The 13,871-nt window shown below is 45.6% G+C and overlaps 1 protein-coding gene across 1 annotated transcript in view; it reads right to left on the bottom strand.

The window, feature by feature from the left end:
* Positions 1–13,871, bottom strand: part of KTN1 (kinectin 1) — a 102,926-nt gene that overhangs the window by 55,162 nt on the left and 33,893 nt on the right. Inside the window, exons 8-17 of the mRNA XM_044272713.1 lie at positions 11,834–11,940; positions 11,613–11,745; positions 10,539–10,626; positions 8,826–8,977; positions 6,956–7,024; positions 5,013–5,050; positions 4,239–4,329; positions 2,740–2,808; positions 1,194–1,231; positions 104–194 (exon numbers count right to left, since the gene is read on the bottom strand). Of these exons, the coding sequence (XP_044128648.1) occupies positions 104–194; positions 1,194–1,231; positions 2,740–2,808; positions 4,239–4,329; positions 5,013–5,050; positions 6,956–7,024; positions 8,826–8,977; positions 10,539–10,626; positions 11,613–11,745; positions 11,834–11,940 (876 nt within the window). The remainder of the gene's footprint in view (positions 1–103; positions 195–1,193; positions 1,232–2,739; positions 2,809–4,238; positions 4,330–5,012; positions 5,051–6,955; positions 7,025–8,825; positions 8,978–10,538; positions 10,627–11,612; positions 11,746–11,833; positions 11,941–13,871) is intronic.

The raw sequence follows: 13,871 nt of genomic DNA, 5'->3' as shown, positions 1-13,871 counted from the left end.
ACATTTAATGACATATCCAGCGCATATGCCACAAGCATTCAAGAATATCCCTCTAAGCTCTGAAATGCCGTTCCATATTCTTATAAAGTGGCCGATAAATTACCTTTAGTTCCTCTCCACTGTTGGCAAAATTGGCCTGTTCAAGTGCAACGGCATCTTTCACCTGTCTTATCTCCTTGTCTTTTTCTTCAATGCTGCAAGACAATAAAGTCCCCCAGTTACTGGTGGAGATTCATGTGCTGAAGTATAAAGAAATGAATCCCTATATGCAATATTCACCGTCTCCTAGGGCGGATTCCAACAATACAGAGCATAGACCAAGACATGGGCCCCTTGTTTTAAGACAGAGGGGTGGCCAGACATAGACCACTTCATTTATGGATCTCCAGAAAATCCCACCCTAGTGCGTCACCACTAAATGAGACACGGCTGGGAATGAGGATTGTCCCTTACGGTTGTTCAAATAGACCGTAGGAAGCAGATAAATCACTGGAGCTGAATCAGGGAAGAGAGGGTTCTGCGCAACGCTGGTATCCGTGACTGCTCCTTCCAGCAAGATCCATTACTCAATGATGGGTCTCGTCAGTTGTACCACACATAAGGAGTCTAGATTGCCATTTTTTTCCCTTAATGCCCCCATCCCGTACCCCTACTGTCAGCACTTAACGCTGCAGTGAAATACACAGTCCCGACTGCTGTGCTGACATTATGGAGAGGACTCCTTTGCGCATGCGCAGCAGTCTCAACAACGTATTTCAGTGCAGATTTAAATGCCGACTGTGGGGGAGCAGGGGGCAGCAGGAAAATAAAAAATAGTGATCTGGACTATTTATCTGCAGTATTACTCGAGGTAATAGTCCAAGATCGTGGTGACAAATTCCCTTTAATGAACGTGAACAATTCATAGAAGACCAAACTGCATCAAATCCATTTAGGTGGGGTTCACATCAGCATTGTATCCGGCGTACATGGCGACTTTAAGCCGGACCAAAAAATAAAATAAAAAGGCACACGCAACATTTTTTGTCCGGCCAAAAGTCGGCATATATGCTATAAAGCGGCCGGATCACCGCTGGATACCATTACAGTGAATGGGAATCCGGCGTGCACAGTGGTTTCTGGCAGAACAGGCTGCCGGAGTTCCCAGCACAGATGCGAACCCAGACTTACTCTCCTCATTTCACTGTACTTACGTTTTCTGTAGTTGTTCAGCAATGACGGATGCCGAAGCCTGAAAGATGGAGAAGCTTAGTGTTAATTAAACCAGATCAAATTTGCATTAAAAAAAATAAATACAATTTGGGCATGGCTCCCTTTCTCACAAGTAGTTACTGGCCCCCCAGGTCTATAGGCAGAACAAATACAAACAAGTTCTCATGATCTCATGAAAGGCTTTTATTTTGTTTCCTGTTAAAAAATTATGGGGGTCATTTATCAACCTGAAATACACCTATATTAGGCATATTCCAGGCGCAGATTGCAGCGCAACGCTTAGTTGTGCCGCAATCTGCGACTTTAATTCCGCTCACGCCAAGTGTAAAAAAGCAGCGGGGAAGGGGATGGGCTGGTAGGCCCGTATCATTCATCATTTCCCACACCTATTTTAGGCGTAGAAAATGGTCTGCGCCAGAGTTATGGGGAGACGAGAGCCTCTTCATAAACTCTGCGGATCCGCCGCCAGCGATGGGGCTTTATTAAGGACAGGGCATATAAAACACCAGTCTTAATAAATGACCCCCGCTGTTCAATATAGAAACTCATTGTGCAGCTCCTGTTTCTTGTAGTAGGAACTTAAAGGAACACTCCTTCCTGACAGATCAGATGCCTGACGCAGGACCCGAGGAGGTGGAGCGCGACTTTTATATCTTGGTCTTCTCGGAATGCCCCACCCTCTCAGGCCCTGCAATAGTATCTATTCTGCCTGGGGTGTTCCTTTAAAGAAGTTATCAACACATCTCCTTGCCAAAGAATAAAGGATCGGTGGAGGACGACCCGTAGGACCACCATCAAATCATCTGTATTAATGAAGTGGGGAAAAAAAAAAAAAAAAAAAAAAAAAACATTCTCATAAATGCTGGGGGTCCATGTTGTTGGCCCCCATTGATCAGATACTCAGATACTTGTATCTGTGGTGTTAACATGGACTCACGGGAAAGAGCCTCTGGGGTGAAGCTAGGCAGGCTCGTTCCTGTCGCGGCCTGCTATTGGTTGCCCCCAAGAGATTCAGTGGAGGCCGTGCGGTCATCAGGAGTGATGCGGGTGCTGGGGAGCGGGGTTAGATAACCCCTTTAGAGGGGTTTTCCAGCCTTCTCGCAGCTTTCCCAAGGCCAGTGACAACACGTTTAATGGTCACATGGCCGAGGCGCAGCTCAGCCCCATAGAAGTGAATGAGACTGAGCTGGGAAACCAAGTACAACCGCTATAATGTATGGCACTGTGCTTGGCGACGGCGAGAAGGCTGCAGCGCTCACAGGGGCAGTAGTGCCTTCTCAAACGGCTGACCGGCAGGGGTCCCAGGTGTCAGACCCCCACCAATCAGATATCAGGGGATAGGTCAGTTAGAAAGTCTTGGAAAATCCCTTTAACATGAAGGGGAACCACCTTGGAATCCGGTGCTTCTCCCCGCAATGCTGGAAAGAAGGCGGCTAGTGATGATGGGGAGGTCTCACTAACAACAGGCTTCAGCAACACATGTTGTTGTATAGAAGAGTCTACATATTGGTATCTAACAGATCTTACCTGGACTTGCATTTGAGCAATGTACTTCTGTATTTGAATATTCAGAGACTCATTATGTTTTTTAAGGTCCTGCAATGCAAAAAAAACAAAATTGCATACAAGATACTGCTCAGTGACAACCGCATGCCTTAGGTGGATGACTTCACCTGCAGGAAGCAGAGCTCAGGTTTTAATGCAGTCACTATCCGTGTACGCAGCTCTAAGAACTGACATCCTTACACTAAGGGCTCATTCAGATGAGCATATGGATGAGTCCGCATCCGTTCTGCAATTTTTCGGAACGGGTGCAGACCCATTCATTTCAATGGGGCCGTAAAAGAGATGCAGACAGTACACAGTGTGCTGTCCGCATCCGTAGTTCCGTTCTGCGGCCCCACAATCACAGACAAGAATAGTCTTTTCTATCATAGTGCCGGCCATGTGTGGGCCACAAAATGCACACGGCCGTCTGAATGAGTCCTAAAAATTTAAGGATTACTTCGGAAATAACTTATTGTGCCAATCAATTTTTGTGTCGGATTTTTCAAATGTTTGAATTTTTTTTTCAAGTTTGTCCCTCTCTATATTAAAAAAATGAATAAATAAACCTGAAATCCTGTCGTTTTCACACTGACCACTAAGCCTAATAATAAGCTGACACTTCCTGTTCTACAAAGATTACTTTTCAGCAGTCATCTCAATCATCCCAAGAAGGTTTACAATGACTGATCACCTATGTACAGATAACACTGGACTCCAGAGCTAAATACCCTTTTATATCGGATGAGAGTGGGAACAACTGTCCCTCTGAAGGTTCGTTCTTGATCGTTGCCTGTTCGTTAAGTGCATTTACATGCAGCAATGATCAGGGCTGAACAATCGTTACTATGATTGTTGGTTGACATCCCTGTTTATACAGAACAATGCGCTACCAATGAACAAGGATTTGATATGCCACATGAACGATGCAATCACTCGACCAATGAGCGCTTGCTCATTCGTTGGGTGACCAGCAGCCACGTGACATGGGGCAATTATCGGGAAGAGGCATGCACACCAACTCGCATCCCTCTTATACCCATTTACTGCCCTGATCTTTAGCCTGTGTAAAAGGACATTTAAAGGGGTTTTCCAGGATGACCATGTAGTTGGTTACCTCATCTACATCTTCCCTACGCTTCACCTTTGGTTTGTTTCCATCTTGTATGTGGCACTTCCTGTTGCTGAGTCCAACCAAACCCATGATGCACTTCTCTGCCACAGCTCCGAATAATGCCCTGTTAGTTTATGGCTCCGCCCACACGGCTATTTACATAGTCACGCCCCTATCACTGCCCCACCCATGGACATAACATCACAGGAAATAAAGAGCTGCATGGACATGGTCACGTGACCACAGCCCAGAACAGGAGATAGAGGCAATAAAAGTATAAGAAACACATTGCAAAATGACAGCTACCTTCATAAATAATTATTATAAAGGATTTTGATACAAACTGGAAACCCCCTTTAAGTTTTACCTTGAGTTCTTCTCCACTGTTTGCAAAATTAGCCCGTTCAAGAGCCAAGGAATCTTCTATCTGTTTTACTTCTATTTCCTTCTCCATAACCCTACAAAAAAAAAAATATTAAATTAAAATAACTGGTCATATTCATAGTAAAAAACTAAAAATCTACACACCCTTTACTGACAGAGCACCCCAGGGAGAAGCAGTTAGGATCTTCTAGATTTACGCCATCTTGATCTTCACACTGATGTGTAACTAAGCAGACCTGTTACTCAAAGAATGAAGAAAGTTGGGTGACCCAGCTCCACGGAAGCGGCTAAGGCTTCGTTCACACCTCCGGTAACCTGATCAGGCAGACTGTTTCGGCACAGAACAGCCTGCTGGAGTTCACTGGATCAGGCACTGCCGTTCACCACCAGACCCCATAGACTACAATGGGATCTGGACGCACATGCCAGAAAGCATCCAGATCCCCGTCGGATGTGAACTCTCTCCACGACTGCGGAGCGGGTGGACTCCTCCCACTGTGAAACTACTGCTGTTCTCAGCCAATCAGAAGTCTACCCGCCCCCTGCATGCCGTTTCACTGAAACTGCAGCTGTCTCTCCCTCCTTCCCCACTCAACTTACAGTTTGAAATTGACTGAATTTTAGTGCAAAGAGAAGCTATACTGTTATCTACTTTCATGCATTATTGAGTTATGCAAAAAATAGAAAAAAAATTAAATAAAAAAAACACACTAAAAATTAATTTTAGCCTACTGATAATCATCGTGGTAACACTTACTTTTTCTGTAGTTCATCGACTAAAACTGAAGCAGAAGACTGGAAAAACGGAAAAAAAAACATAAGCCTTTTTTAAAAAATGGCAACCAATCATATGCCACTTACACCAGAAAACAAAAAGCTAAAAACAACAACAATATCTGCTAGGGATAACCATCTGATTGGTGGAGCTCCGACCGCTGGCACCCCCTACAAATCTTTAGAACGGGGGTCTAAAAGTGAATGGAGCAGCAGGTCGAGCACGACTGCTACAGCTCGAGGCATCTCTATGAAAGAGTGCCAGAGATAGCGGGATAGGCCATCACTAACTGATCGTCAATCAGCTGGTCTGTGTAGTTCGTCGACAGAAGTTGGCATCAGACCTTCACAGCACCAGCACCACTGTCATGGCGAGGGTTCGCTACAACAAAAGTCAATGAGCAGCACTATAGTAGGCCGTCACTTAAAAACCCAGGACAATAATGGAGAGGTAGCGGTCATATGTGAGCTGCTGCTCTTCATTCGGGGAAATGGAACCCCGGTTTGTGTGAACAGGGGGATTCCAGCAGTGGGACCCTCAACTATCAGATGGTTATCCCCTATCCTTGGCAAAACTCCTTTAAAAAGAACATTAAAACACAGAAAGAAAATGCATGAAAAAAAAACAAAAAAAAAACACTGCTCCTCCTTTCTATATTATCCCATATTACTATCAAACCAGATAACTATAAGAAATCTTCTCTCTGCGTGACAGCAGATCTGCCATGCCCATGCCCCCAATACTGCCTATCACCGTTCTATCTGGCTGTAAAACAACTGGCTGCAGCAAGAGCCTTCCCCCCCCCCCCCCTCTACTCTGTCTGCAGTAAGACAAAGTCACTAGTAAGTCCTGCCCCTTGGGCTAAGACTTGTCCTTCTATCGCCCTCTCGCCAAAACAGAACAGATCAGCAGGAGATTAACCCCATGTGTTCCTTGCAGGAGTCCTACAAGACTCTTACACAAACTTCAAGAAAAAGGGAAGGCAGTCCCCCGTTTACAGTATTTATTTCTAGGACTAGGCTTGCTGCACACTTGCGTTTGCTGATCCAGCTGTGAACAGCTTGCCGGATCCAGCTTTGTCGGACGCTGCTGGAATACCGTCCGGCCCCATTATTAACCATAAAGGGGTCCGGTGGTGATCCGGCAAATATGGCAGAATGACCAGCCAATGACCAGCTGATACCCGCCATTCTATGCCAAAACAGCCTGCCGGCAGTATGAAGCGGTCCTTAGTGTTCCTTTAAATTCCCACTGCTACGAGCATTTACTCTGTGCCTACACTGAACTAAAGAGGAGACTAGGAGCTCTGTAAGGAATGCCGTCTCTATTACTATCTGCTGGATACCATCTGAAGGACTACACCACCCCCCTTCCCGACTTTCGTCTGATGTGTAGGAGGACCTTTGGTCATGCTCCTTACAGGAAGATTTATAGAAGTTATCTCACTCCCGGAAGTGGCATTCATCATGTAGGAAAAGTTAACAGAAGACACTTACTAATGTATTGTGATTGTCCATATTGCCTCCTTTGCTGGCTGGATTCATTTTTCCATCACATTGCACACTACTCTTTTCCATGGTTATGACCACCCTGCAATCCATCAGCGGTGGCCGTGCTTGCACATTATAGGAAAAAGTGGCGGCCAGGCCCATGGGCCGATGCTTTTTCCTATAAAGTGCAAGCATGACCACCACTGCTGGATTGCAGGGTGGTCATAACCATGTAAACGAGCAGTGTATAATGTGATGAGGCACAATACATTAGTAAGTGCCTTGTATTAACATACTCTACAGGACAAACGCTACTTGCTGAAGGGACACAACCCCTCTAATCGTGGTCTCATCTTAGACATAAGCCATGCACAAACAAACATAATCCTAATAAACCAAATCAATCATCAGGACACAAAACATCTGGGGTCTTACCTGCGCCTGCATCTGCGAATGGTATTTCTGCATTTGAACATTGAGGGCTTCATTTTGCTTCATTAAATCCTTACAATGAATAAGAAAAAAAAAAAATGCACATGAATCCTGCTGTCTCTACACCGCCTCACAGCAGACTGCCGACAGAGGACCAGACGTATACAACTCTGCAACAAGCTTTACGGCTCCAAAGTATCCAAAAGAAAAGCAGTCTTGCAAACAGATCATACTATCGTTTTGTGCATACAACTGCTACACAGACTTGTATGTCTCCATGGTTACAGACTACAAACACTGCATTGTAGTCAGATGCCGAAAACAAGCTACTCTCTGCCAACCGCCCCTGCTATTAGCTAACCTACAGACAGCAGAGGGGCAGAAGGAAAAAAATAAAATTCTACATTTACACAACTGTGTGATGACCATGCCGGTGTTGTGGACTGCAAAAAACATGGCTACCGGCTGTGTGCACTCTGCAGCGCGGTGCGGACCCATTGACTTCAAAGGGTCCACGATCCACAAGATGCGGTGAAAGATAGAACATGTCCAATCTTTTGCGGCGCGGAGGCACGGACCAGAAAGCCCACGGAAGGGTTTATGCACCCCTATGCACCCATCCCTGGTCCGCATTGCCATGCTGAGTTCACAAGGAGGTGCCCGTGGTCAGCGAATAGCAGGCATAAAAAAATAGGACAGATGGACTCCATTGAAATCAATGGGCCAGTCTTTAATGGCCATTTAGATAGACGTGCACCCATCTAACGGCTGTTAAAAAAATAATAATAATAATAAAAATGGGCACAAGGTTGTCACAGACGTCACATGATCACACTGGGAGTGTCAAGTCCTGCTGCCTCCAGTGCACAGCGAGTGTTCCTGCGAGTGCCTGCAGAAAAGTTTTTTTCTGTTCTGAGGAGTTGACCCCAATAAAGTACTGGTCGTGTTAGTAAAATGATCAGGAGCCTCAAAGAAAATAATTTTAAGGATCATGAAATGTATTCAAAGGGGTTGTCCGGGTTCAGAGCTGAACCTGCACATAAGCTCCCTTCACCCATTTAGCATGTATGAGTGGAGCATTTCTAGCTCTGATTCTCCCCCCTTGCCCTGCACGGCACAGGACAAGGGCTTCTTCTTCACTACCGAGCATGCTAGGCGGAGGCTTCCTCCTAGCAGTGAGCCCAGTGATGTCACCGGCACTAATGGGCTTTCTTTAGCGCTGCATTAGGTTGTGCCGGTGTCGTTACCGGGATCACTGCTAGGCTGAAGCCTCCGCCTAGCATACTGAAAAAGTCTGGGTACGTCACCAGCAGTAAAAAAAAAAAAAACAGCCCTTGTCCTGGGGGACATTTAACTTACAGCTCTCAGATAGGCTATACAGCGCTGTACAGCCTCACTGCAGGGCAAATCGGGATCTCAGGAAGACCTATCAGCTCCTGCAGTCTCCTTGCCCCGCCAGGCCGGAGCACTTCCATTTCTGTATACACAGCGCTCGTTCAGCACTGTGTATACCGCAATCTACAAGGCTGGGACACAGAGTTCCTGCCTTCTCTATGGAGTGCCCTGCCGTCACTGACAGTGGGCCCCCAGCTCAGCAGCTGTACAGTTAGCGTGCAGCTGCAACCTCTGAATGGCTGTTCTGGAACGTACAATCGGAGATGGACTATAAGTGTCAAGAAACCGAACCGAATAAACCGACATAGGCAAAGTGCCGTCGGTTAATCAGGCTGATGGTAGTTTCGGTGTTTTTTTCGGTTATCGGCCCAACTGAGCCACATCACGCAAGGAAAGCATACTATCGCCAAAATCCAAATTTACACCGCATGCAAATGGGAATAGAAACGTTTGTGGAAGGATCTCCATAAGACAGTACCTGCACCTGCATCTGAAGGCTGTCGCCCTGCCCTTCATCCATAAGCTGCATGATTCTCTGCTCCAGCTGCTGGTTGGTCACAATGGTGTCTGTCAGTTTGCTGTGCAAGCTCTGGACTTCAGCCTCCTTGGACATGAGCTTCCCCTGCAAATCTGTGAAAGGAGCAAAAACTCTGTGACCACGTTGAGCGTGAAGACTGCGCTTAACCTGTAGTGACCCATCACATGTGCACAATAGGTTACACGCTCCAGTACTGGTATACCCGACAGGTTCTGAGCAGATCACCATGACTTAAAGGGGTTATCCTGGAAATGATAATGATGGCATTTCCTCAGGATAGGTCATCAGGATCACTGAGTCCTGGCACCATGCCGATCCTCTGCTACAAGGAGATGTGGTGAGCGCTGAGGCCTTCTTTCTGTACATTGTATAGTGGCTGTGCTTGGTATCGCAGCTCAGCCCCATTGACTTGAATGGGCCTGTATTGCAGACCCCTGCCAATCTGATATTGATGCCCTGAGGATAGGTGATCAATATCTTTTCCCAGATAACCCCTCAAGCTACAGGGCTTTTTTTTACCTATCGAAAAACTCACACGCACCTGTTCTGGCTCCCTTCTGTGGTCTTCTGGCTTCTGGTCCTGGTCTTGTAAACTTCTGGACGGATGGCGTCATATGCAGCACTGCAGCCAAAGACCAGAAGTTTACAAGACGGGGACCAGAGGACCATAGAAGGGAGCGAATCTTTCATGCCACGAGGAAGGATGTGTCTATACATCTGAAACTCGTAACATATCTATCTGCTTGCAATGTGGATGTTTTTAAAGACTATGGAGTTTTACTCCGAGTATAGTGGATGAGTTTTTCGACATGAACAAAACGTTGCAGGGGTCTGAAAAAAAACGAAAGGCCCAAAGCTGGCCAACCCATTCTTTAGGGGACAAGAAGGCTGAAGCTACTCACTGACCTCAGTGGTCACTGTGTGGCGAATAGCAGTAATGTGCCATTCTTGCACGCAAGCCCACAGAAGCCATCAACTGGCTGCAGTGGTTGAGTGACCGAGAACATGTCCCCATCACATTTGATCCAACAGGGACGGTCAATAGCTGCATCCCTTAAACAAAGGGCGCTTTGATAGGAGAGTGTTTTTGTTTAGCCAACCCCTTACAGCTGGTCCAACGCTCCAGATTTCAGTTTTCTAAATGACTTGTCTTTCACGGGTATCAAACCAGCTTATCAACGTCGTACTGCTAAAACGGCTTCTGCCGTGATCTATGAACTGGACTATTGATGGGGACAAGTATCACCAACAAGCGTACCCAACAACGGTCCAAAAGAGTCCTGTGATCTAAACATGGCCGCAGCAGATCTTTAGTAGCTTCCATCTTAGGCTGGGATCATATTACGTTTTTGCCGTCCGTTTAACGTATACATAAAATATATACGTTAATGGATGCCTCAGACGGCTGCCAAACAGGGGCACTCATTCACCACAGAGTATCATTATAAAAAATAATAAAGTATAATTTTTTTTTTTTTTTACTGGACTGCAGGAAGGAAAAGCGCGTACTGTGCTACGCTTTTTTTTGCTTTTTACAACGTATCTCTTAAACGGATGGCAAAAAGTGATGTGAACCCTCCCTTACTCTAGAAGCTCTCTACTGCACCAAGGCAAGAACGAACATAGATCACGAGAAAATAAAGCCGTAATGACCTTGCTGGCCCATTTCTAAATCGGACATCCTTTTCCTCAGGTAGCTCTCCACTTCTTCCCGTCTCCTCTCTGACTCTTGTATCTGAGCCTAGAAATAAAACACAAATGTATAAGCACCACAGCAGCAAACATCTATAGCTCTTCTCGCATGTCAATAAAGATGGTGGGAATATTGATCTATACGCTAAAGGTAAGTTCAGACGTGGCGGGTTTTCTGCAGATGCATGGCGAGGAATCAGCACATTACAGTATGATACATGTGAACAGTTTTCAAAATGGTATCTTCATGTAACGGGAATTATCTGCACGGAAAAAAATAAATGAGGATTTTCAAATCCGCCACGTACTCATCCTTTTCTATTGTATAATGGTGAAATCTGCGGCAAAAGTCTGAACGGAACACGTGAATTTTGTTGTGGAACCGCAGCATGCATTCAGTACGCGTGCGCATTCAGTCCAGCGCGCTGGTCGGGGGAGTTACAGAGGATGCAATCCCCTATGTATGGTTCTTCTTGGAAATTCAAGATACAGCTACACTGACGCAAGCACTAAGACCCCCAATGGCTGAAATCTTGCAGTAGAACATTAAAGGGGTTCCTATACAGGATAGCTGATGAATGTATGATCACTGGGGACCCCCAACAATCACCAGAACGTGGGTCTTGACCCCACAGGAAAATGGGAGTTTGAACACAGCAGCAATCAAAAATGTGTCGCCTTATCCAACCACTATGGGCCTGATGAAAGAGCCTAGCACCATACTTGCCCTTCTCCCATAAGTCTACCGGCTCCATTCAAACTCCTCTTTGCTGCGGTCATGAAGTGAGAAACAAGGGCATCGGGACCTCCGAGATCGCATGGATCCTAGGAGATGGATCTTCTACAATGCCACCTTCTGATATGTAACTGGTGTTAGGTGGAGCATCCTTTTACCTCCACAGGTCCTCCACCCCGCACCCCAGTTGCCCAGAGAAGCAGGTTCTCAGCCAACTGAATGAAAATCAATGGGTAGCAGAGACTAAAGCATTATCAGCATCATATCAAGAGGCGAAAATGTCCTAATCCATATTGCACCTTCAGTCCACCGATTGTCTGCTCGTGGTTCTTCTTCTGCAGCTCCTCTTGTGCCAAGCTACTGTTCTTATCATTCAGTTCTTTGACGAGCCGGGCATAGTCCTGACGAAGCTTAATAAGCTCATTAGATTGCCTGCAAAAAAAAGAAAAAAGGAGATAGAAGTATTATTCAGAGCAGGATCATCAGTAGTACCAAACCATTGCCCAGAAGAAGAACCTACTTGCTTTCCATCTGGTTGGTGGCCGAGCTCACAGCATCTCTTAATATTCCGTTCTCCTGCTTCAGGTGGGCAATTTGACCCTCCAGCTGCTCGTGGACCTTCTGAAACTGCAATATACAGTACAATATATTAGTGGTCTGCAGAGTGGGGCCCTGTGTAGCATTAAAAAATAAAAAAAAATACCACAGAGGCAGAAAATATATCATCAGTCACATCTTATGAACATATGTAAAGAGTTGTCCCAAACCGTACTAAACGCGGAAGAACGGGGACACCGAATGCGGCAAAGAAAGTTTTGAAGCTTTAACTTTGTCATCGCTCTATGTATAGGAATACAAATTGCGGATACGCAAAGCAAAAATACCAGCAGTCTGTGTTCCGCATTTTCCTGATAGAGCATGTCCTATTCGTATCCGCAATTGCTGACCAGAATAGGCGTTTCTATATTTTTTTACGGGGCCGCGGAACTTGACTGTCCGCATCTTTTGCGGTCCCATTGAAATGAACGAAACGGATACGGATCCATAAATACGTTCGTGTGAATGTACCCTAAAGGTAACTGCAGCAGGGCCAAAATCAGTGCAGGACCGGTGGAACTGCCAAAGGATGGACCTCCATCGGTCATCAAGTATGCCATCACGCTATAAATACAGTTGCAAGAAAAAGTATGTGAACCCTTTGGAATGATATGGATTTCTGCACAAATTGATCATAAAATGTGATCTGATCTTCATCTAAGTCACAACAATAGACAATCACAGTCTGCTTAAACTAATAACACACAAAGAATTAAATGTTTCCATGTTTTTATTGAACACACCATGTAAACATTCACAGTGCAGGTGGAAAAAGTATGTGAACCCCTAGACTAATGACATCTCCAAGAGCTAATTGGAGTGAGGTGTCAGCCAACTGGAGTCCAATCAATGAGATGAGATTGGAGGTGTTGGTTACAGCTGCCCTATAAAAAACGCACATCAGTTCTGGGTTTGCTTTTCACAAGAAGCATTGCCTGATGTGAATGATGCCTCGCACAAAAGAGCTCTCAGAAGACCTACGATTAAGAATTGTTGACTTGCATAAAGCTGGAAAGGGTTATAAAAGTATCTCCAAAAGCCTTGCTGTTCATCAGTCCACGGTAAGACAAATTGTCTATAAATGGAGAAAGTTCAGCACTGCTGCTACTCTCCCTAGGAGTGGCCGTCCTGTAAAGATGACTGCAAGAGCACAGCGCAGACTGCTCAATGAGGTGAAGAAGAATCCTAGAGTGTCAGCTAAAGACTTACAAAAGTCTCTGGCATATGCTAACATCCCTGTTAGCGAATCTACGATACGTAAAACACTAAACAAGAATGGATTTCATGGGAGGATACCACAGAGGAAGCCACTGCTGTCCAATAAAACCATTGCTGCACGTTTACAGTTTGCACAAGAGCACCTGGATGTTCCACAGCAGTACTGGCAAAATATTCTGTGGACAGATGAAAGGAAAGTTGAGTTGTTTGGAAGAAACACACAACACTATGTGTGGAGAAAGAGACACAGCATACCAACATCAAAACCTCATCCCAACTGTGAAGTATGGCGGTGGGGGCATCATGGTTTGGGGCTGCTTTGCTGCGTCAGGGCCTGGATGGATTGCTATCATCGAAGGAAAAATGAATTCCAAGTTTATCAAGACATTTTGCAGGAGAACTTAAGGCCATCTGTCCACCAGCTGAAGCTCAACAGAAGATGGGTGTTGCAACAGGACAACGACCCAAAGCATAGAAGTAAATCAACAACAGAATGGCTTAAACAGAAGAAAATCCGCCTTCTGGAGTGGCCCAGTCAGAGTCCTGACCTCAACCCGATTGAGATGCTGTGGCATGACCTCAAGAAAGCGATTCACACCAGACATCCCAAGAATATTGCTGAACTGAAACAGTTCTGTAAAGAGGAATGGTCAAGAATTACTCCTGACCGTTGTGCGCGTCTGATCTGCAACTACAGGAAACGTTTGGTGGAAGTTATTGCTGCCAAAGGAGGTTCAACCAGT

The sequence above is a fragment of the Bufo gargarizans genome, chromosome 11, assembly GCF_014858855.1.
Source record: "Bufo gargarizans isolate SCDJY-AF-19 chromosome 11, ASM1485885v1, whole genome shotgun sequence".
Lineage (NCBI taxonomy): Eukaryota > Metazoa > Chordata > Amphibia > Anura > Bufonidae > Bufo > Bufo gargarizans.
Note: the sequence above shows the minus strand (reverse complement) of the source record. Positions and strands in the feature narration are given on the sequence as shown.